This window comes from Dendrobates tinctorius, unplaced genomic scaffold, assembly GCF_039654945.1.
Source record: "Dendrobates tinctorius isolate UK_male_01 unplaced genomic scaffold, ASM3965494v1 ptg000075l, whole genome shotgun sequence".
NCBI lineage: Eukaryota > Metazoa > Chordata > Amphibia > Anura > Dendrobatidae > Dendrobates > Dendrobates tinctorius.
In genome coordinates this window covers 54,552,501-54,574,575 of record NW_027361743.1, presented here as the reverse complement: position 1 = coordinate 54,574,575, position 22,075 = coordinate 54,552,501, and the positions used below count along the sequence as shown (strand labels likewise).

General features: G+C 46.6%; 1 protein-coding gene across 7 annotated transcripts in view; it reads right to left on the bottom strand.

Moving 5' to 3' along the window:
• The window catches only part of NEK5 (NIMA related kinase 5), a 171,644-nt gene that overhangs the window by 95,430 nt on the left and 54,139 nt on the right, over positions 1-22,075 (bottom strand). For 6 of the 7 annotated variants that reach the window (XM_073583298.1, XM_073583297.1, XM_073583295.1 and 3 more), the window contains exons 2-4: positions 16,181-16,317; positions 15,464-15,560; positions 5,221-5,318 (exon numbers count right to left, since the gene is read on the bottom strand). In XM_073583298.1, the coding sequence (XP_073439399.1) occupies positions 5,221-5,318; positions 15,464-15,560; positions 16,181-16,297 (312 nt within the window). In that variant the 5' untranslated portion in view covers positions 16,298-16,317. Of the gene's footprint in view, positions 1-5,220; positions 5,319-15,463; positions 15,561-16,180; positions 16,318-22,075 lie in introns of those variants that run through there. The other variant, XM_073583296.1, reaches the window with a different exon arrangement.

Here is a 22,075-nt window from a genome sequence, read left to right as displayed (position 1 = left end):
TGCTCAGATCTTTTCGAAACTTGCACAAAAGTGCAGGCACCACCTCTAGGACATACGCCTGTCAGACATTTATGGCATATTCTATAAATTTAAATGTGACTATTTACAAGAGAAATTAACCCATAAATATATGGGAAAACTCCTCTTGTAAATGTGGCGCCCCTGAGGCTTCAGTCGCCACAGAGGTACTGCACCTTCTCCTAAGGTGTAGTGCCCCACCATCCAGGTAAGGTGGGAACTCCTGACCACGCTCCACACCTGCATTCCACACACAGGATAGTTCAGTGGGGCCACCTAACAGCTTCAGGCTGGGGGTTATCAGAGCACCCCTCATGGAACCCTGCTTCGTAACACGAGATGTGCTGGGAGGCGGGTGGAGTGAGACGATATAAAAGAGTGAGAGTTGGGGAACAGTTAGTAGTTGGTTGGTTAAGAGAGAAGATGGGTGACTGAAGGACGTGCTGCAGCAGGTCCCAGTGATCTGGGCTGCTGGCACGAGAAAGACCAGAGAAAGAGACTGATAAGATTGATAACCTAACCTTCCATAAGCGAGATAGAACAGATCGGAACGAAGGAGAATAGGAGGACGGTGGGAAGCTGGTTGAAGAGAGATAGAGAACCCTTCCAGTCCAGAGAGCGCAAAGGCCGGGGCCCGGTCCCCGAGGTTGATTGGATCTTTATGTCCGGCAACAGACACCGGAGGAGTAGTGAGCCGCTAACGCCTTGCTCCCATCATAGACTTGGGACACAACAGCAACTGAATAGAGTGCCAGGACGCAGCGAGGAGTCCCCGAAGCAGGCTACAGCTGTCTGTCAAACAAGTAAAGACTAGGAACACCTAGAGAGAGGCATTCCAGGGTAACTAAGAACTGGAGTGCTTCGCACCTAAAGGCGCATTGGAGGAGTTGTTCAGTAAGGTACATGTTGGCAGAGTGTGGAAGGGAGAATCCTATCCTGCCTGGAGGTTGGCTGGAGCCCTGACCTGGAGAACACAGTACGGAGGCAGGCAGTTGAGTGAACTGCAAACAGTGAGTAAAGCTTTGGAACCGCATACTCGGGTGTCCTTCAGTTATCCCCGCACCACTACACCTGGGTACCAGCATCAATACCATTCTGCGCCTCTCCGCATCCATTGCACCTACACTGCCCTGGGACTACAGCTCCACCTGTGGGGAGCTATACCATCTTTGCTGCACCACACCATCAGTCCCAGTGGATCTGCATGCAGCGTTGGCTCAACATTTTACTTGCCAAACACCACGGGTGGCGTCACAAACTATTCTAATAAACTTTACCACCATTAACATCACCGCCATTGATATTGGGTGCCCAGGGCCACGGACCGGGTCACCGCTGCTGTGACAAATTCCCGCCTTGACACCGGCCCGGGACCGAGTACCCCGCTGCCCTGGGTGTGCGAGGGCGACCCATAAATAATCCCCTTCAAATTACTTTAACTGCGTCCAGTGGTACTTAAGCTTGTATAGGGGAAGGATTCCTGAGAGGGGGATGTCCACATACTATGTCCATATTCTGCTGACATCTGCTCTAATAAAGCTTATGGCCAGGGAGTACACTGATGAGACAGACCCTTTATTGACATGTTCTGTCACAAAAACCTATGTAGTGCACTCCGCTGGACATCTATAGATCTTAATTTTTTAACACATTTGTTACATTTTAGAAAAGATTTTTATTTTTTTCCTGGACTGGAAAATTTAGCTCCAAGGAAAATGGACAAATTGACTCAAGATAAAGCCTAGAAAGGAATATTACAGCTTCTTAAAATTTGGGTAAATCCATCTTTAAAACCAGTGGTCCCTAACTTGTGCTTCTCCAGTTGTGAGTTTGTACCAAATTATCACACATTAAAGGGAATCTGTCACCTACTTTTGGCGGACAATTTAAATTAGGTCGGTCCGGTCCGATGGGCGGTGTATGTGATCTTTGCCTCCTCCCCATCCTTGGCCGCCGTCCGCAGTTTTTTCATGAATAGGTGTCCGCCATCTTTCGCGCGTGAGCTAAGCATTCTTGGCTCGCGCATGCACAGTATGCTTTTCCCAACTGCGGGCAAAGACGAAAAGCCTGACTGCGCATGCACCGTTTAACTAGGCCCCAGAACACAGCAAAATACTTCCTGGGCTAAGTTAACCGGCGTGCGCGAGCCAAGAATGCTTAGCGCACGCGTGAAAAATGGTGCACACCTATTCATGAAAAAACTGTGGACGGCTGCCAAGGATGGGGAGGCGGCAAAGATCACAAACACCGCCCTTCGGACCGGACCGACCTCATTTAAATTGCCCGCCAAAAGAAGGTGACAGACTCCCTTTAAGCGTGGTGGTGGATCAATCATGCTTTGGAGTTGTGTTGCAGCCAATGGCACGGGGAACATTTCGAGAGTAGAGGGAAGTATGGACTCAAAGAAATTTCAACACATTCTTGATGCAAGCATAACACCATCTGTAAAAAAGCTGAAGTTGAAAAGAGTATGGCTTCTACAAATAGATAATGATCCTAAATACACATAAAATTCACAATAGACCAGGGTTCCCCAACTCCAGTCCTCAAGGCCCACCAACAGATCATGTTTTCAGGATTTCCTTAGTATTGCTCAGGTGATAATTGCTTCACCTGTGCAATACAAAGGAAATCCTGAAAACATGACCCATTGGTGGGCCTTGAGGACTGGAGTTGGGGAACCCTGCAATAGACTACCTCAAAAGGCACAAAATAAAGGTTTTACAATGGACCTCGCAGTCCCCTAAATTGAACATCATTGAAAATCTGTGGCTAACCTCAAAATAGCAGAGGATGCAAGACGACCCAGGAATCTCACAGAACTGGAAGAATGGATGAAAATCCCTCAAACAAGAATTGAAAGACTCTTGGCTGACTACTAAAAGTGTTTACAAGTTGTGATAATTTCAAAAGGGGTGCTACTAGGTACTGACCATGCAGGGTGCCAAAACTTTTCCTTCCACCCATTTTCATTTTTGTAATTTTTATTTATGTATATTTTTTTTTTTGCCTCAAATACAAAGGAAATGTGTCATCCTTACCGTTAGGCCTTTTAGAGATCATTTCATCTTCAACTTGCTTATCCATTTGCAATAACAGTAATTTTTACCACGGGTGCCTAAACTTTTACATGCCACTGTATATTACAATGTTGCTTATTTTCATATGTACTATAGATTTATGAAATAAAAATTAAATTGACGGCTACTCTACGATCATGGATAACATAGCCTACTTAAATTCATGTTACTGTCTAATTGAGTGCATGTAATGGACTCAGATGATGAGTTTATTGGCTTAAAATTACTGATAATAAATTATTGGCTATATTTTCTTAACTGTAAAGTGGTACAGAATATGCTGGTGCAATATAAATAAAGTTATTATTTAATGGTTATTCAGCTGAAAAATTTTTAACCGCTATGTAGATGCACGTGTGGCGCCCCTGAGGGTTCAGTCGCCACAGAGGTACTGCACCTCCTCCTGAGGTGTAGTATCCCATGCCTCAGGTAAGATGGTAACACCTGACCAGACTCCAGCACCTGCACCCAGCAGGGAAACCTTAGAACAGCAGAGCACCCTCTATGGCCCCTGCTTGGTTCATGAAGGGTGCTGCGAGGTGGGTGGAGCTTAGATGGCACTAAAGAGGGGAAAGCTGACAGGAAGTTAAGACAGAGATCCCCAGAGGGGGATGGAGTGAAAGGACGTTTATGCAGCAGCCTCCTGTGAGCTGGAGCTGCTGGCAAGGAAGGAAAGAGAAAGATTAGTTCTCAGAAGAAACATAGAAAAGAACGAAACGTGAGGAGGAGAGAACTGGGATCGGAGCTAGAGCAGAGCTCATTCCTAAGTTTATGCGCCAAAGGCCGAGCACTGGTATCCGAGGCTGTGTGTGATACTAATGATCCTACAGCAGAAACCGGAGGAATAGAAGTTGTGATCACTTTATTCCCACCTAAGACTCAACGACACAGCAGCAACGTGTGTGAGCCGGGACATGATTGTAAGGAGTCCCAGAAGCAGGCTACAGCCTGTGTGAGTGGAGTTCTGAATAACAGCAAGAAAGAGGAACTTGAGTGTAATTCATAACTACAAGTACTTCAGATTAGTGCTAGTAATGAGATGTTCAGAAAAGGCACACGAAAGGGAATGCTGGAAGGGTGTGCTCCATTTGCCTGGGAGTTGGTTGAGCACCTGACCTGGAGGACACAGCACAGAACCGGGCACCTGTCTATGCCAGAAACGTGAGTAAAGCTTTGGAACTGCATTCAGCTGTTTCATTGCCTTCTTCCTGCGCCAACCCACTCAGCACTGCTACATCTCTGTGCCTAAACACTATACCACCTACCTCAATATCTACTACCACTGCCCTGGGACTACAGCTCTGCCTGTGGAGAGCTATTACACCTCTGCTGCATCACACCATCTGCCTCAGAGGATCTGCACTGCAGCGCTGGTCACCTCTCACTAGATACCACAGGTGAAGTCACAAACTTTTCTACACAAACTCTATTCCACCTATTTTACATGGACACCCAGGGCCACGGACCGGGTCACCGCCACCGCGGCAAATCCCTTTAAGACACCGGCCTGGTACCGAGTAAGTGTACCCCACTTGCCCTGGGGGTGATCTACACGCTCAGTTTAGTTGAGCGTGCATGTTTCCAACAGGGATAGTGAAGTAGGTCACTAAAAGACACTGGCAGTGGCTTTTCTACTAGAAAAAAAAAGAAATAGATTGGACTTCCAAATTCAAATCTCATCTTCAAGGGCGGACATACCAATGGTACGTCTACCTCCAAAGCAGCAAACACAGCTTCTGTCACAGACACATTTCGGCAAAGGGTAGGTAAACTATTCGCCTGCCCACTCACAATCAGAAAATTTATACATTTTTTCTCTAATGTATGAGAGCTATAGGTCGGGTGAATTGCTCTATGATGAGCTTTTCCAGAGCAAGGGGCCCCTATACTGTTCGTGAACCTGGGCCTTCAGCTGGCTCTGTTCTCCCCAACTTGGCTTTAACATTTTGATGCAATTTGGCTTGTTTGCATATTCATAACAAGCTACAACACTGAATTCTGAATGTAATGAGGCACTTATATACTGTACTGAAACTGGGAAACCAATTGACAAGCAATTTCACCAATGTCTAATAAACATCTGAGCCACAGTCTTATTGCAGTTGGTATACTGATTGTGTACCTGGTCTTCATCAAACAGAATGCCCCTCTGCATGTTAATCCTCTTCATCAGGTCTCCACCGTCACAATATTCCATCACAATGTACAGAATATTATTCTCTGAAATGATAATTACCATATATGTTAATGAACCTAGATATATATTTTTCTCTTTTTTAAATACATTAAGTGGTATTCCCATACTAGGCAGTAATGCCATATTTCTAGAATAGGCAAATGATCCCTGAAATACCTGCTGAACAAACACATGAAGAGGTAGAATCATTAGATTTTTTCCTCCACAGTGACATTTTCACCCACCTTACTACAACCCAACTCCTTAAAGAGAGTCTGTCACCAGGTCAAAAGTTGCCAGTTCTTGTTCTTATTTTATTACCGATGCTTCTTGGAGTATTCTGTTTTTTTCTTTTTTAAAATACGCCATACGGTTCCAGAGATATTGGCCTTTTTATTTGATGCTAATTTTACAGTTACCAAGGGGGCGTGGCTCACAGGATAATTATGCAGAGCAGTGTAGAGACACACCCCTGAGGATCCTATGAGCCACGTCCCCATCATACACTATAATAATTAGCAGTAAATAAAAATGCTCATATCTCTAAACCCATCATAGGTCTCCAAAGAAAAAAGCGGAATCCTCAGCGGGAATAACATAAGAACAATAACTGGCAACCTGGTGAAAGGTCCTCTTTAAATCTGTATAGAGGAGGTAAAATCTGTAAAGCAAAATATTCATGGGGTACTTGTTTTTAGACCTGCACCAACTCGTAAGTGCTGACTCTGCAAATACTACTTGACTTTTGCTTTTAGAAAATAATGTCACAAAATGGTGCGGAAAAGGGAAACATTTCCCTTTTGTCCCAATGATCTCTCCTGTAAAGTCACTTATTTTTTATGAGCGATCACAGTACTGCCATGGCACAGGGACAACTAAAGCAACTGAATACAATGTGAAAAGGACAAGAAACAAACACTTATTCTATGTAATTATTTGACAAATGAATGTGTCATCTATGAGAATAAAGGGAGCCACCCTTGAATTTTAGATTTTTAACTTTAACCAAAATCTAACATTTTTTTTTATCACTGTCATCCTTCTGGCTGCAAGTAAATGGCTGTGAAATTTTGTGTTTGAAGAATGCTCTTTTAAATTGTAGATCATATGTACCCATGCTGATATACTAACTTCCCTTAAAGGGGTATTCCCGCCTCCAAGATCCTATCCCAATATATAGTAGGTTTGTTAATAATAGTAATAATAATAATGATAATAGTATTAGCAAATACCTCCAATTAGAAATGTGGTATAGTTTTTCTGATTCGCTATGTCTGTTTCCTCATCTGCAGGAACTGTAGGACCTTAGGTATCCATGGTTACGACCATTGATATAGTGACAGTTAGCTAGTTGCTAGTGGTCATAACTATGGATACCTAAGATCCTGAAATGCCTGCACATGATGAAAGAGACACAGCAAATCAGAAGAACTATACTACATTTCTAATTGGAGGTATTTGCTAATATTATTATTATTGTACTTACTACATATTGGGATAGGATCTTGAAGATGCGAATACCTCTTTAAATTCCTAACTAACTTCCATCTGAATAACTTTATCATCACTACCATAAAGCATAAAAAATAAGAGTTGTATGTTACAGATTTTATTGACATGGATATTGAAGCAGATTAATGTAAAAGTCCACAGAGAAACTATGTGACTATACCTTATGGAGAGGGAATCTCTGATCATGATACTACTATCTGAGCCAGTCTGCATTAACCATATTGATTTCAAATGGAAAGGTTTTCTCCTACAGCTGCAGGAAAAATAATTACCAATAGTTTTTACCGTGGGCAAAATTAGCATCGTGAATTAACCCAGCTTTGCAAGGATCGGATAGTTTACAGAAGACTCATTCCACAAAATGGGGTTCTCCAATGGAGAAAACACCCATGACAAGAATCAGCGGGAAGGAGGGAAGTCTAGAAGCAATGATTCCAAACTACCTCTCAAATGTCTTTAGCACACTGGCCGAAAGTGCTGACACCCATGAAATTGTTCCAGAAAGTGAAGCATTTCTCCCAGAAAATTATTGCAATTACACGTTTATTTCCTTTGTGTGGGCTGGAATAACACAAAAAACATGAAAAAAGCAAATTGGACATAATTGGATACAACCCTGATAGGGAATTTAGAATGTGAGCCCCATCGGGGACAGTGTCAATAACGTGTGTAAAGCGCTGTGGAATTAATGGCGCTACAGTGGGGAAAAAAAGTATTTAGTCAGTCAGCAATAGTGCAAGTTCCACCACTTAAAAAGATGAGAGGCGTCTGTAATTTGTAGGTAGACCTCAACTATGGGAGACAAACTGAGAAAAAAAAATCCAGAAAATCACATTGTCTGGTTTTTTTTTTTCATTTTATTTGCATATTATGGTGGAAAATAAGTATTTGGTCAGAAACAAGCAATCAAGATTTCTGGCTCTCACAGACCTGTAACTTCTTCTTTAAGAGTCTCCTCTTTCCTCCACTCATTACCTGTAGTAATGGCACCTGTTTAAACTTGTTATCAGTATAAAAAGACACCTGTGCACACCCTCAAACAGTCTGACTCCAAACTCCACTATGGTGAAGACCAAAGAGCTGTCAAAGGACACCAGAAACAAAATTGTAGCCCTGCACCAGGCTGGGAAGACTGAATCTGCAATAGCCAACCAGCTTGGAGTGAAGAAATCAACTGTGGGAGCAATAATTAGAAAATGGAAGACATACAAGACCACTGATAATCTCCCTCGATCTGGTGCTCCACGCAAAATCCCACCCCGTGGGGTCAGAATGATCACAAGAACGGTGAGCAAAAATCCCAGAACTACGCGGGGGGACCTAGTGAATGAACTGCAGAGAGCTGGGACCAATGTAACAAGGCCTACCATAAGTAACACACTACGCCACCATGGACTCAGATCCTGCAGTGCCAGACGTGTCCCACTGCTTAAGCCTGTACATGTCCGGGCCGTCTGAAGTTTGCTAGAGAGCATTTGGATGATCCAGAGGAGTTTTGGGAGAATGTCCTATGGTCTGATGAAACCAAACTGGAACTGTTTGGTAGAAACACAACTTGTCGTGTTTGGAGGAAAAAGAATACTGAGTTGCTTCCATCAAACACCATACCTACTGTAAAGCATGGTGGTGGAAACATCATGCTTTGGGGCTGTTTCTCTGCAAAGGGGCCAGGACGACTGATCCGGGTACATGAAAGAATGAATGGGGCCATGTATCGTGAGATTTTGAGTGCAAACCTCCTTCCATCAGCAAGGGCATTGAAGATGAAACGTGGCTGGGTCTTTCAACATGACAATGATCCAAAGCACACCGCCAGGGCAACGAAGGAGTGGCTTCGTAAGAAGCATTTCAAGGTCCTGGAGTGGCCTAGCCAGTCTCCAGATCTCAACCTTATAGAAAACCTTTGGAGGGAGTTGAAAGTCCGTGTTGCCAAGCGAAAAGCCAAAAACATCACTGCTCTAGAGGAGATCTGCATGGAGGAATGGGCCAACATACCAACAACAGTGTGTGGCAACCTTGTGAAGACTTACAGAAAACGTTTGACCTCTGTCATTGCCAACAAAGGATATATCACAAAGTATTGAGATGAAATTTTGTTTCTGACCAAATACTTATTTTCCACCAAAATATGCAAATAAAATGAAAAAAAAAAAACAGACAATGTGATTTTCTGGATTTTTTTTTCTCAGTTTGTCTCTCATAGTTGAGGTCTACCTATGATGTAAATTATAGACGCCTCTCATCTTTTTAAGTGGTGGAACTTGCACTATTGCTGACTGACTAAATACTTTTTTTCCCCACTGTATATAAATGAGTGAAATAAATAACCCCCAAAAAATTGTTGTTGTCACCCTCAGCTTAATATTTGGTTGCACACTCTTTGGAATAGATAACTGCAATCAATCGCTTCCTATACCATCAACAAGCTTCTTACACCTCTGAACTGGAAATGTGGACCACTCTTCCAATGCAAACTACTCCAGGTCTTTCATATTTGAAGGGTGCTTTCTCCCAACAGCACTTTGAAGGATGCCAACACTTTCGGCAGTAAATACCCTTTATGTCAATGCGACTCACTCTGGAGTGTATTTTAAAGAGGACCCGTCACTTTGTAGTTTAAATTAGTTGTAAAACTCCCTGCACTCTCTTGATTCTGCTGATTTTTTCTGTTTGGCACTGCATCGCTCCATTGCAGAGATATTCACATTTGTTGCTATTGAAGCACAGTATGTGAAATCTCTGCTTGCTGTTGTGATTGGCAGCGCTTGGGAGGGAAGAGTGAAAGCATACGCCCCCGGAGAAATGACTAGTTATTTAGCAGAGATTTCACATACTACGCTCCAAAAGTAACAAATGTGATTATCCATGCAATGAAGCAACGGTGCAATCCAGAACAAAAGCTGCATAATCAGTGTAACGTGGGAATTTTTATAAACTATTTAGCTCAATTTTTAAGCAAATGATAGGTTCTCTTTAAGGTGATTTTCCAGGGTGTAGCACACGGCTACAAAGCGACCATGTATACTAGTTGTGACGCCTCTGGCTATTACGTCCAAGAGTGGACCCTCTGGATCGCGGATCCGGAGCCCCTGGGCCGAGCACGCCTGGTGAAGACCGACCCCTATACAGGGATCGTTAGGGGCAAGACCGCAGGGGGCGGAACCGCGACAGCCGGAGCCAGCAGGGACGACTCGGAGGACTGGCAGACAGAGCAGGAGTAGCGAAGTGGAGGCAGTAGAAAGAGGCTGGGAGCCCACAGGAAAGGTACAGCGAGGACCACAGGAAGGAGGCAGGCAGACAGACACGGACCAGGAACAGGGCAGACAAAGGAACAGCAAGGGTAGGCAGGGTACACAGAAGAAGGTAGGGCCGATGGGTGCTGCGAGTCACAACAATCATCAGGCGCCCTCAGAATAGAGCGGACGCCTGATATATGCGGCGACCGGAAGTGCGCCCTACAGACCCTCCCCTAGCGACGCCCCCTGCCAACGGAAGAAGCCGGGGGAACGCGCGTGCGCGGCCTAAGGCCGCCGCGGTCACCCGCAGCAGAGCGGCAAGCAGCGCGGAGGAACGCGCGAACCGGAGGGCGCAGGTGAGAGGGAGCTGCGGCGGGCGCCGTCGCTAAAGGGGCATCGGCGGGCACGGCCGCCGATGTCACAGTACCCCCTCCCATATGCCCTCTCCTTCTGAGGTTGGTTAGAAATCTTTTCATGATAAGGGGGGCATCGACATTCTCTCGGGGCTCCCAGGACCTCTCCTCTGGGCCAAAACCCTTCCAGTCGATAAGAAAAAGAGTCTTACCTTTGACCCTTTTCATAGCCAGGATGTCCTTTACTTCAAAGACATTGTCAGAACAAATTGGCGAGGGAGGGGACATGGAGGTTGGTTGGAACCGATTCAAGACCACAGGTTTAAGGAGCGAGATATGGAAGGCGTTAGGGACCCGGAGTGATGCCGGCAACCTCAATTTGTAGGCTACCTTGTTAATGCGCCCAAGTACTTCAAAAGGCCCGATGTACCGAGGACTTAATTTGTAAGCAGGGACTTTCAGGCGGATATGTTTGGTAGAAAGCCAGACTTTGTCCCCGGGCTGGTACGGGGGTAGATCCCTTCGTCTTTTGTCCGCGTGTTTCTTAATTCGGACGTTGGCTAGCTCGAGCGCCTCTCTGGTCTCCTTCCAAATTTGCGAAAACTCCTTGGCGAGAGTGTCTGCTGCAGGAACTCCAGACGATGCGGAAAAGGGCAATGGAACCCCAGGATTTAGCCCAGTTACCACAAAGAACGGTGTCTTGGACGTTGATTCGCTGGAATGATTATTATGAGCGAATTCTGCCCAAGGTAGAAGAGAGACCCAATTATTCTGATGGGCGTTAGAAAAGTGGCGTAGGTAGGTGGTCAGAATTTGGTTAATCCGTTCCACTTGGCCGTTGGTTTGAGGATGATACGCTGAAGAGAAGTCGAGAGACGTGCCCAGGAGCCGACAGAGGGCCCTCCAGAATCGGGAAGTAAACTGGACCCCTCGATCGGTCACGATTCGCAGAGGGAGGCCATGGAGCCTGAACACGTGGTGGATAAAGATTTCGGCCAACTTTGGGGCAGATGGCAGTCCGACCAAGGGAATAAAGTGGGCCATCTTGGAAAAGCGGTCAGCGACGACTAAGATGGTAGTACACCCAGCCGAGCGAGGGAGATCAGTCACGAAATCCATGGCGATTTGCTGCCAAGGAGCCTCTGGGACAGGCAACGGATGAAGGAGGCCGGAGGGGAGAGTCCTTGGAACCTTGTTCTGAGCACAAGACCTGCAGGAGGCTACAAAGTCCTTAGCATCCTGGTGGAGAGAGGGCCACCAGTAATACCGGGAAAGAAGCAAAAGAGTTTTCTTAATCCCAACGTGCCCAGCAACCTTGGAAGAATGTCCCCAGCGCAGTACTTCCAGGCGTTTGTTTGGAGGGACGAAGGTCTTGCCAGGCGGAGGGTTAGAGAAACTCACGGGGGCCACGGAGATAACTTTAGCCGGCTCGATGACATACGATGGATCCTCCTCCCTCTCCGGAGGCTGCAAAGACCTGGAAAGCGCATCGGCTTTGATGTTCTTACGGCCGGGCCGGAAATGGAGCTTGAACTCAAAACGGGAAAAGTACAGAGCCCACCTGGCTTGTCTGGAGTTGAGTCTCTGGGCAGATTGCAGGTAGGCCAGGTTCTTGTGGTCCGTGAAGATAGTAAAGGGGTGCACTGCCCCCTCGAGCAGATATCGCCATTCCTCCAGCGCCATTTTAATGGCCAATAATTCCCGGTCCCCAATGGAGTAGTTGCACTCCGCCGGAGAAAAGGTTTTGGAGAAGAACCCGCAGGGGACAAGACGTCCAGATGGAGCCTGTTGGGAGAGAACCGCCCCAGCTCCAGTGGAGGAGGCATCAACTTCCAGAATGAAGGGCCTACTGGCCACAGGACGGTGTAAAATCGGAGCAGAAGCAAACGAGCGTTTCAGGGCAAGAAAGGCGTCCTCGGCTTCAGAGGGCCAGACGTTAGGCTTCGTCCCCTTACGGGTCAGGACCGCAATGGGCTTGGTGACTGTAGAGAAGTGGGGTATAAACTGCCGGTAATAATTAGCGAAGCCGAGGAAACGCTGGATGGCCTTTATGCCAACCGGACGAGGCCACTGGAGTACCGCGGACAGCTTGTCCGGATCCATCTTAAGACCGGAATCCGTGATGATGTACCCCAAGAAGGGTAACGCTGTTTGCTCGAAGAGGCACTTCTCGATCTTGGCGTAAAGACGATTTTCTCGAAGGCGCTGCAGGACCATGCGTACACTTCTCCGGTGGGAGGAGAGGTCGGTCGAGAAAACGAGGATATCGTCCAGATATACCACTACGCAGGAATAGAGTAGGTCTCGGAACACCTCATTTACGAATTCCTGAAACACCGCTGGAGCGTTGCAGAGACCGAACGGCATGACCAAGTATTCATAATGGCCGTCCCGGGTATTGAAGGCCGTCTTCCACTCGTCCCCCGCTCGGATTCGGATTAAGTTGTAAGCTCCCCGCAGATCCAACTTCGTGAAGATTCTGGCCCCCCTCAGGCGGTCGAAGAGTTCAGGAATCAGCGGGAGCGGGTACCGGTTTTTGACCGTGATGTTGTTCAGGCCCCGGTAGTCAATACAGGGTCGCAGGGACCCATCTTTCTTCCGGACGAAGAAGAAACCTGCGCCCGCAGGGGACGAGGACTTTCGGATGAATCCCTTGGCCAGATTTTCCTGTATATATTCCGACATAGCCGAGGTCTCTGCTGGGGACAAAGGATATGTTCTCCCTCTGGGAGGAGTGGCACCAGGAACTAGGTCGATGGGGCAGTCATAGGAGCGATGAGGGGGTAAGGAATCCGCCTCCTTCTTGCTGAACACGTCGGCAAACGTGTGATAGGGTGCGGGTAAGCCCGGGAGGTCGGCGGGCTTCGAGCATGGACGAGGACGCGTGAGGGCCCGTAGGCAGTGCTCCTGGCAGGAGTGCCCCCAACGGAGAACTTCCCCAGAGCGCCAGTCAATCACAGGTTCGTGCCGTCTGAGCCAGGGCAGTCCTAGGAGAACCGCATGGGCTAATTGTGGCAGGACATAAAAGGCTATCTTTTCGAGGTGGAGAGCTCCGATTTGAAGATCTACTTCGACGGTAATCATGGTGATGAGTCCGGGTAAGGGTTTACCATCAACGGAGGAAATAGCGCGAGGGTTCTTCAATACCAACACCGGAATCTGGAATTTGTCAACCTCCTCCTGGCGGATGAAATTACCGGCAGCACCCGAGTCCACATACGCCTCCACAGACCCACGCCCCCGACCTGTAATTAGCAAAGCTGAAAGAGTAAGGGGAAGAGAGGAATTTTGATCACCTAGGGGGTCCTCTCTTACCTGACCTAGGTGGAGGCATTTCCCGACCGCTCTGGCTTCTCTGGACAGGAACGCACGAAATGGTTGGCCCCTCCACAGTACAGGCAGAGGCCCTTGGTCGTCCTCTCCCTGCGGCGTTGCTCGGACAGTCTGACCCGATCAACCTGCATAGGTTCAGGAGCGGCGCTAACAGGAGATACAGGGAAACGGGGGACAGGAGCCTGATACAACCTAAAGGACCTTCTCTCTCCGACTGCCTCTCTAGCGCGCTCCTGAAAGCGTAGGTCTATGCGAGTGGCCAGCGAAATAAGGTCCTCCAGAGTGGTGGGGGTGTCTCGCCCGGCAAGCTCATCCTTGATCTTGCTGGAGAGGCCTCTCCAAAAGGCTCCCACTAGAGCCTCATTGTTCCATCCTAACTCAGAAGAGAGGGTCCGGAAGCGGATGGCGTATTGCCCCACTGTGAGGGAACCCTGGCGGAGGTTAAAAAGGGCCTCAGTGGAGGATGCTAAGCGACCCGGTTCATCGAACACCTTGCGAAAGGTTTCTAAGAAGGTCTGTAAATTTAGCACTACGGGGTCATCTCTCTCCCACAAGGGGTTCACCCAGGACAGAGCCTCACCCTCAAGATGGGACACAACGAATGCCACCTTGGCGCGGTCAGTAGGATACTGAAGGGGGGCAAGCTCAAAATGTAGCCTGCATTGATTTAAAAAACCCCGGCATAACTTGGGATCTCCACCGTACCTGGGGGGTTTACCCAGACGGGGAGCCGGAGTAGGGGCTACATCCGGGGAGGAAGTTGCAGCGGCAGCAGAGGATTGCAGGGCCAGCAATCGGTCATCCACGGATGCCATGTAACCCAAGATGTGGGATTGGGCGTCGCGCTGCTGCGCGAGCTCCTGTTGAAGGCTGACTAAGAGAGGAGCGTGCCCGGGGTCAGAGGTCTGCAGGGCGGACAACCGGGTGTCCATAGACTTCATAAAGGACATTATCCGGTTCTGATTTTCATGAAGGAACAGCAATTCCTTTTGTGTGGCGGCTGCGGCACCGGCGGGATCCATGGCCTGATGATACTGTGACGCCTCTGGCTATTACGTCCAAGAGTGGACCCTCTGGATCGCGGATCCGGAGCCCCTGGGCCGAGCACGCCTGGTGAAGACCGACCCCTATACAGGGATCGTTAGGGGCAAGACCGCAGGGGGCGGAACCGCGACAGCCGGAGCCAGCAGGGACGACTCGGAGGACTGGCAGACAGAGCAGGAGTAGCGAAGTGGAGGCAGTAGAAAGAGGCTGGGAGCCCACAGGAAAGGTACAGCGAGGACCACAGGAAGGAGGCAGGCAGACAGACACGGACCAGGAACAGGGCAGACAAAGGAACAGCAAGGGTAGGCAGGGTACACAGAAGAAGGTAGGGCCGATGGGTGCTGCGAGTCACAACAATCATCAGGCGCCCTCAGAATAGAGCGGACGCCTGATATATGCGGCGACCGGAAGTGCGCCCTACAGACCCTCCCCTAGCGACGCCCCCTGCCAACGGAAGAAGCCGGGGGAACGCGCGTGCGCGGCCTAAGGCCGCCGCGGTCACCCGCAGCAGAGCGGCAAGCAGCGCGGAGGAACGCACGAACCGGAGGGCGCAGGTGAGAGGGAGCTGCGGCGGGCGCCGTCGCTAAAGGGGCATCGGCGGGCACGGCCGCCGATGTCACACTAGTTTTGGGTATCTCTGCATTGAGGTTTCCGCACTTTCCTGCTCGGTCATTCACCTTTACCTCTTTGTCTCACAAATTATTAACAAACCTTCTACTGATGTGAAAAATGTTACAATATTCGGGTGATTCATCTTAGCCAGAAGAGTAACCTCTTTGTGGGAAGCCTCTTTCTCCTTCCTGGCCATCTATGGAAGACAAGAAAACACTTGTTTGCCACTATTACACAATCAAACCTGAAATTGCAAATATTCAACAGAGCAATGTGGAAAATCAAACTGTTCAGCGGTCATATGAGTGCGAGCTTGTATCAACTGAGAGTGCATGTGATCACAATGGGGAGAGGGGACTAAGGTAACACATCTGGAGGAAATGTATCCTGGAAAACAAATGACTGACCAAGTTAATTTCTAACATGGCGGATGCTATTAGGGTATGTGCACACGGTGCGGATTCACCCGTGGATTTTTCCGCGCGGATTTTGCACAATCCGCAGGTAAATCTGCAGATCAAAAGACCTGCGGTTTACCTGCGGATTAGCCTGCGGTTTATCACCTCCACAGTGGAGGAGATGGCAAACCGCAGTAGAATCCGCAGAAAAGAATGACATGTCAATTCTTTCTGCGGATTTGAAACCGCAGGCAAAACCGCGCGGAAAAATCCGCACTGTCTGCACTGTGGTTTCAATTTCCCATAGGCTAACATGGTATTGTACATCACCTGCAGTTCTGCTGCGGATCCGCAGGGCCAAATCCGCTACGGATCCGCAGCAGAATCCGCACCGTGTGCACATAGCCTTACAACTCACCTTCGAGAGATTCACTTCTTTGATTACACATTGGATTCTATCCTTTTTCCCTTTGGCTAGAAAAGCTTTTCCAAATGCTCCTTCTCCGATCATCCGGATTATTTCATAGTTATTCATGTTTTACCATCAGATTGGACCTTAATTAAGAGGAAAAAAAAAATGTAAGAATTACTTTTTTTTATTACAGCATTGATGGGTTGCACTGCACATTGCTTTACTGCAGAGGACAATGTAGAGGTCCTTCATTGTATATGGCCACTGTCTAAATATTTAAAAGGATTGTCTCTGACTCTTAATGTTTAATTACTAAAGGTGGATTAAGTGATCTGGAAACTTATTCTATAAGTCACAAAGAAAAATTCAAGAATAGCTCTGGTTTGGAGAATAACCAATGACCACTAAAATCCATGTATGTCCATCATTTCTGCTTTCATGGAGAGAGCTGTGCACTGTAACGTCTCCATTCACAGAGATGAGATGGGGATTGGGGATCTCCATTGTGGAGACACAGGAGGTGCAGGCCCCCATGGATAAAATGTCTAAGGTGGCAAAGTATAGCACCATCATAAATTAATAATTACGCTGATCTGGATATAGAAAACCTACTATAGTGTGATGGTTAATAAATAATATACAGCAATAGTACATACACCCTTTCGTAGACTGGAGAAAGTTTATGGAAAACTGCAAAGTAAAAATGGAGCAGCTGCTGTATGTAGCTTTCATTTTCTCCAAGACCTTTGGAAAATCAAAGTAGTGACCGGTTTGGGCAACAGACGAAACTGCCCAACTTTTTATTTTTGTTAATTTTTAAACATTTGTTCAGAAATAGAAATTTCACAACAAATATGCAATGTAGATACTCAACCCAACTAAGTACATGGCTATTAATGAAACTGGGCCATATACGCATCTGAGCTGGTGAACCCAGACCGTGGATACTGGCCCTGACGAGAAGGATTTACAGTTGTGGCCAAAAGTATTGACACCCCTGCAATTCTGTCAGATAATACTCAGTTTCATCCTGAAAATGATTGCAAACACAAATTCTTTGGTATTATTATCTTCATTTAATTTGTCTTAAATGAAAAAACACAAAAAGAATTGTCCTAAAGCCAAATTGGATATAATTCCACACCAAACATAACAAAGAGGGTGGACAAAAGTATTGGCACTGTTCAAAAAATCATGTGATGCTTCTCTAATTTGTGTAATTAACAGCACCTGTAACTTACCTGTGGCACCTAACAGGTGTTGGCAATAACTAAATCACACTTGCAGGCAGTTGACATGGATTAAAGTTGACTCAACCTCTGTCTTGTGTCCTTGTGTGTACCACATTGAGCATGGAGAAAAGAAAGCAGACCAAAGAACTGTCTGAGGACTTGAGAAACCAAATTGTGAGGAAGCATGAGCAATCTCAAGGCTACAAGTCCATCTCCAAAGACCAGAATGTTCCTGTGTCTACCGTGCGCAGTGTCATCAAGAAGTTTAAAGCCCATGGCACTGTGGCTAACCTCCCTAGATGTGGACGGAAAAGAAAAATTGACAAGAGATTTCAACGCAAGATTGTGCGGATGTTGGATAAAGAACCTCGACTAACATCCAAACAAGTTCAAGCTGCCCTGCAGTCCGAGGGTACAACAGTGTCAACCCATACTATCCGTCGGTGTCTGAATTTAAAGGGACTGTATGGTAGAAGACCCAGGAAGATCCCACTTCTTACCCCGAGACATAAAAAAGCCAGGCTGGAGTTTGCCAAAACTTACCTGAAAAAGCCTAAAGCGTTTTGGAAGAATGTTCTCTGGTCAGATGAGACAAAAGTAGAGCTTTTTGGGCAAAGGCATCAACATAGAGTTTACAGGAGAAAAAAAAGAGGCATTCAAAGAAAAAAACACGGTCCCTACAGTCAAACATGGCGGAGGTTCCCTGATGTTTTGGGGTTGCTTTGCTGCCTCTGGCACTGGACTGCTTGACTGTGTGCATGGCATTATGAAGTCTGAAGACTACCAACAAATTTTGCAGCATAATGTAGGGCCCAGTGTGAGAAAGCTGGGTCTCCCTCAGAGGTCATGGGTCTTCCAGCAGGATAATGACCCAAAACACACTTCAAAAAGCACTAGAAAATGGTTTGAGAGAAAGCACTGGAGACTTCTAAGGTGGCCAGCAATGAGTCCAGACCTGAATCCCATAGAACACCTGTGGAGAGATCTAAAAATGGCAGTTTGGAGAAGGCACCCTTCAAATATCAGGGACCTGGAGCAGTTTGCCAAAGAAGAATGGTCTAAAATTCCAGCAGAGCATTGTAAGAAACTCATTGATGGTTACCGGAAGCGGTTGGTCGCAGTTATTTTGGCTAAAGGTTGTCTAACCAAGTATTAGGCTGAGGGTGCCAATACTTTTGTCCGGCCCATTTTTGGAGTTTTGTGTGAAATGATCAATGTTTTGCTTTTTGCTTCATTCTCTTTTGTGTTTTTTCATTTAAGACAAATTAAATGAAGATAATAATACCAAAGAATTTGTGTTTGCAATCATTTTCAGGAAGAAACGGAGTATTATCTGACAGAATTGCAGGGGTGTCAATACTTTTGGCCACAACTGTACAGTTTCAGTGTACAGCACTGAGAAATAAGTTAGTTCTACAAGGATGGACATAGTGACAGCAAAGGGCCCCTGTGCAGATTGTCTGTCTTGGCTCTTTCTCCATTTTGCCCCACCAATGTAAACAGATGCACATAAGATATATACACATGTAATATGCACATTAGGCACACATATACACCCATAGATAACATTTTGTACAGGCAATATTTTTTCAAGATATCCAAAACAGTCTGAAGGAAGCTTCAGCAGAGAAAATAATTATGTAAGTACAGAGATTAGTTGACAATTATTTTCTCTGTTGAAGCTCCCTTTAGATTGGATCAAGAATGATTAGAGAAGAGCACTACCATGAGTCCTGTGTCACACAAACACCTGAGGAGGGGTCTTACTCACAAATTTGCCTAAGAACACTGCCCTGAGTAAAGAATGTTATGTAAAGATTCTCATAGAGAAGCTTTTCCCAATGATCCAGGAGAAATTTGGCTGTAACAGCCATGTCGGCGCCCCCACACGGTTCCCCTTCCCCCTCCTGGCAGGGATGCCAACATCCTCAATTCCGCAGCCGCGCGGTCACCTCCCCGTCTCTCGGCATGTTCTCGTTCTCCGCACCTGCAAAGATGCTGCCAACCAATAGCCGAGAGACATCCAAGTATAAAAGGCACCCTCCCCATTAAGGAGGTACCTGACAAATTTGGTCGCATTAGTGAGTATTTGTGCAACAAGTGTGTTGCCAGGTCCCAGTCCTAGTACCTGAATCCCCTTGTCCTTGTGTGGCCAGAGCCTGAACTCGAACCCCTGGTCCTTGTGGGGCAGGAGCCTGAACTCGAACCCCTGGTCCTTGTGTGGCCAGAGCCTGAACTCGAACCCCTGGTCCTTGTGTGGCCAGAGCCTGAACGCGAACCCCTGGTCCTTGTGTGGCCAGAGCCTGAACTCGAACCCCTGGTCCTTGTGGGGCAGGAGCCTGAACTCGAACCCCTGGTCCTTGTGGGGCAGGAGCCTGAACTCAAACCCCTGGTCCTTGTGGGGCAGGAGCCTGAACTCAAACCCCTGGTCCTTGTGGGGCAGGAGCCTGAACTCGAACCCCTGGTCCTTGTGGGGCAGGAGCCTGAACCCGAACCCCTGGTCCTTGTTGGGCAGGAGCCTGAACTCGAACCCCTGGTCCTTGTGGGGCAGGAGCCTGAACTCGAACCCCTGGTCCTTGTGGGGCAGGAGCCTGAACCCGAACCCCTGGTCCTTGTGTGGCCAAAGTCTGAACTAGAAACCACTCTGGCGGTACCTGTGAACCCTGAAGCTGCTCCAGCAGTACCTGAACCCTGAAGCTGAACAGATTACAGTACTTTTTTGCGAAGCAAACTTTACACACAGAATAGGTATGGTCCTACCAGTCTCGGTATTACCTTCAGGCAACTTCAGTATTTCTAAGCCAAAACCAGGACTATGTGAAAAATGCAGAAGTGGTGACGTGTTTCTATGAAGATTTCACTCAGATTGTTCCACTCCAGGTTTTGACTTACAAATACTGATAAAAAATATTGACCAAATACTCAATGTGTGCACGCAGTCTCAGCCTGAGCTCCAGCAGCTTCCAGCATCAAACACAAGTGTTCATCTACAGCACAGTTCACACTGAGCAGATTGCAGCTTCCACACATTACTGTTCAGCTCCAACACACAGATTGCTCAGCATTTCTAGCTGACTCATGCATTCTCAGTTCAGAGAAAGATTCTGGCATGTATCTCCACCAGCTACAGCTCACATTTTGGCAGGTCACTCATCACCTTCAATATACTCCAGTCTGCTCAACATCCCCAGCAGACTGAGAGCTTCCACCTGAACACATGGCCTGGTTCTTAGTCAAAGTTAGTTAGATGCATCTAATCAAGACCTGCAGTGCTACGATTTAACCCAGTCCTACCTGGCTTTTCTACAAAGTGTATTACATAAATGTGATTATGGGAATTGTTTGGCGGGCCACCATTTTTTTTCTATGTTTGTGGAAATAAAATTACTTTTTTTTCTTTTAGATATATTTGTATACATCGTTATATTACACCTATAAAGAAAAAATATAAAATTAAATTAACCAAGACCATAAATGCCGTAAAGAGAAAAGTAAGCAAAACAACAGAATTCCATTTTTTTTGTTTGCCATGCCTCCTTAACCCCTTCCCGACGTGGTCCGTAATAATATATCCCTGCGCCCTGGAACTTATTGATGCGGAACAGATTATTACATCCACGCCATCATGCGCACACACAGGCTGTGAACGCACGGTCGCCGCCGGTTGTCAGCTGATTCTGACAGCTGACACCTAGCATTAAGTGCCAGGAGCACCGCTCCCTGCACTTTAACCCCCTAAATGCTGCGATCGAACTCGATCGCAGCATTCCGGGAACAGAGGGGGTCCCGATCCTTGCCATGGTGACCCAATGTCGTAATGACGACAACCTGGTCACCAGAGCTAGTAAAGATCATGCGCAGAACGTGATCAGCAACTTTCCCTGCCAGTGCAGAGCTGACAGTTTCAACAGTATGGGGCTGCTGCTGCATCCCCATGCTGTAGAAGCAATCAGCCTGCAAAAAATGATAGTCCCTTAGGGGGACAAAAAAGTTTAAAAAAAAGTAAAAAAATTTTTCCAAATAATTGGAAAAATATTTCAAAAAGTATTAAAAAAAAAAAAAATTAATAATAAAAAACCATATTGTACCCATAAATAATTTTTATGAAAAAAATATAAAAAGTACACGTTTGGTATTGCCGCGTCCGCAATGACCCAACCTATAAATCTAACAGGAAAAAATTTTTGGCACTCAATTTTTTGGCAATAAGTGAAGGATTTTATTTGCAGTCACATATAAACATTTCGGCTGTAACAGTAAGCCTTCATCAGTACACTGCAGGGTCAACAAAAACATGTAGAAACAAATCAGATGCTACAAGTAGAATCAGAATTCAAGTAAAAAATAAAAATAATCCAAATAAAAAACTTCAATCAGTGCATAAGTGATTGGGAGGACGGTTTAGACACTGAGAGGTGAGGTTAGGACAAAAAAAGAAAGAAGAGGAACAAAGCGGACATTCCAAGACTTCTCTTGTTAAATAAATCTCTGAACATCTAGAGATGGATGAAAACAAAGGGGCGTCAAATACTAGTGTAATCATATTGGAGATTATGGATGAAGCTCCGTTTGAAATGAACTAACAAATACTCACAAAAATGAAACGCCACTGTTGTACTAGGAATAATGAGTAAGTAATGTGCCATCCACACTGGGTGAGGGGGCCTAG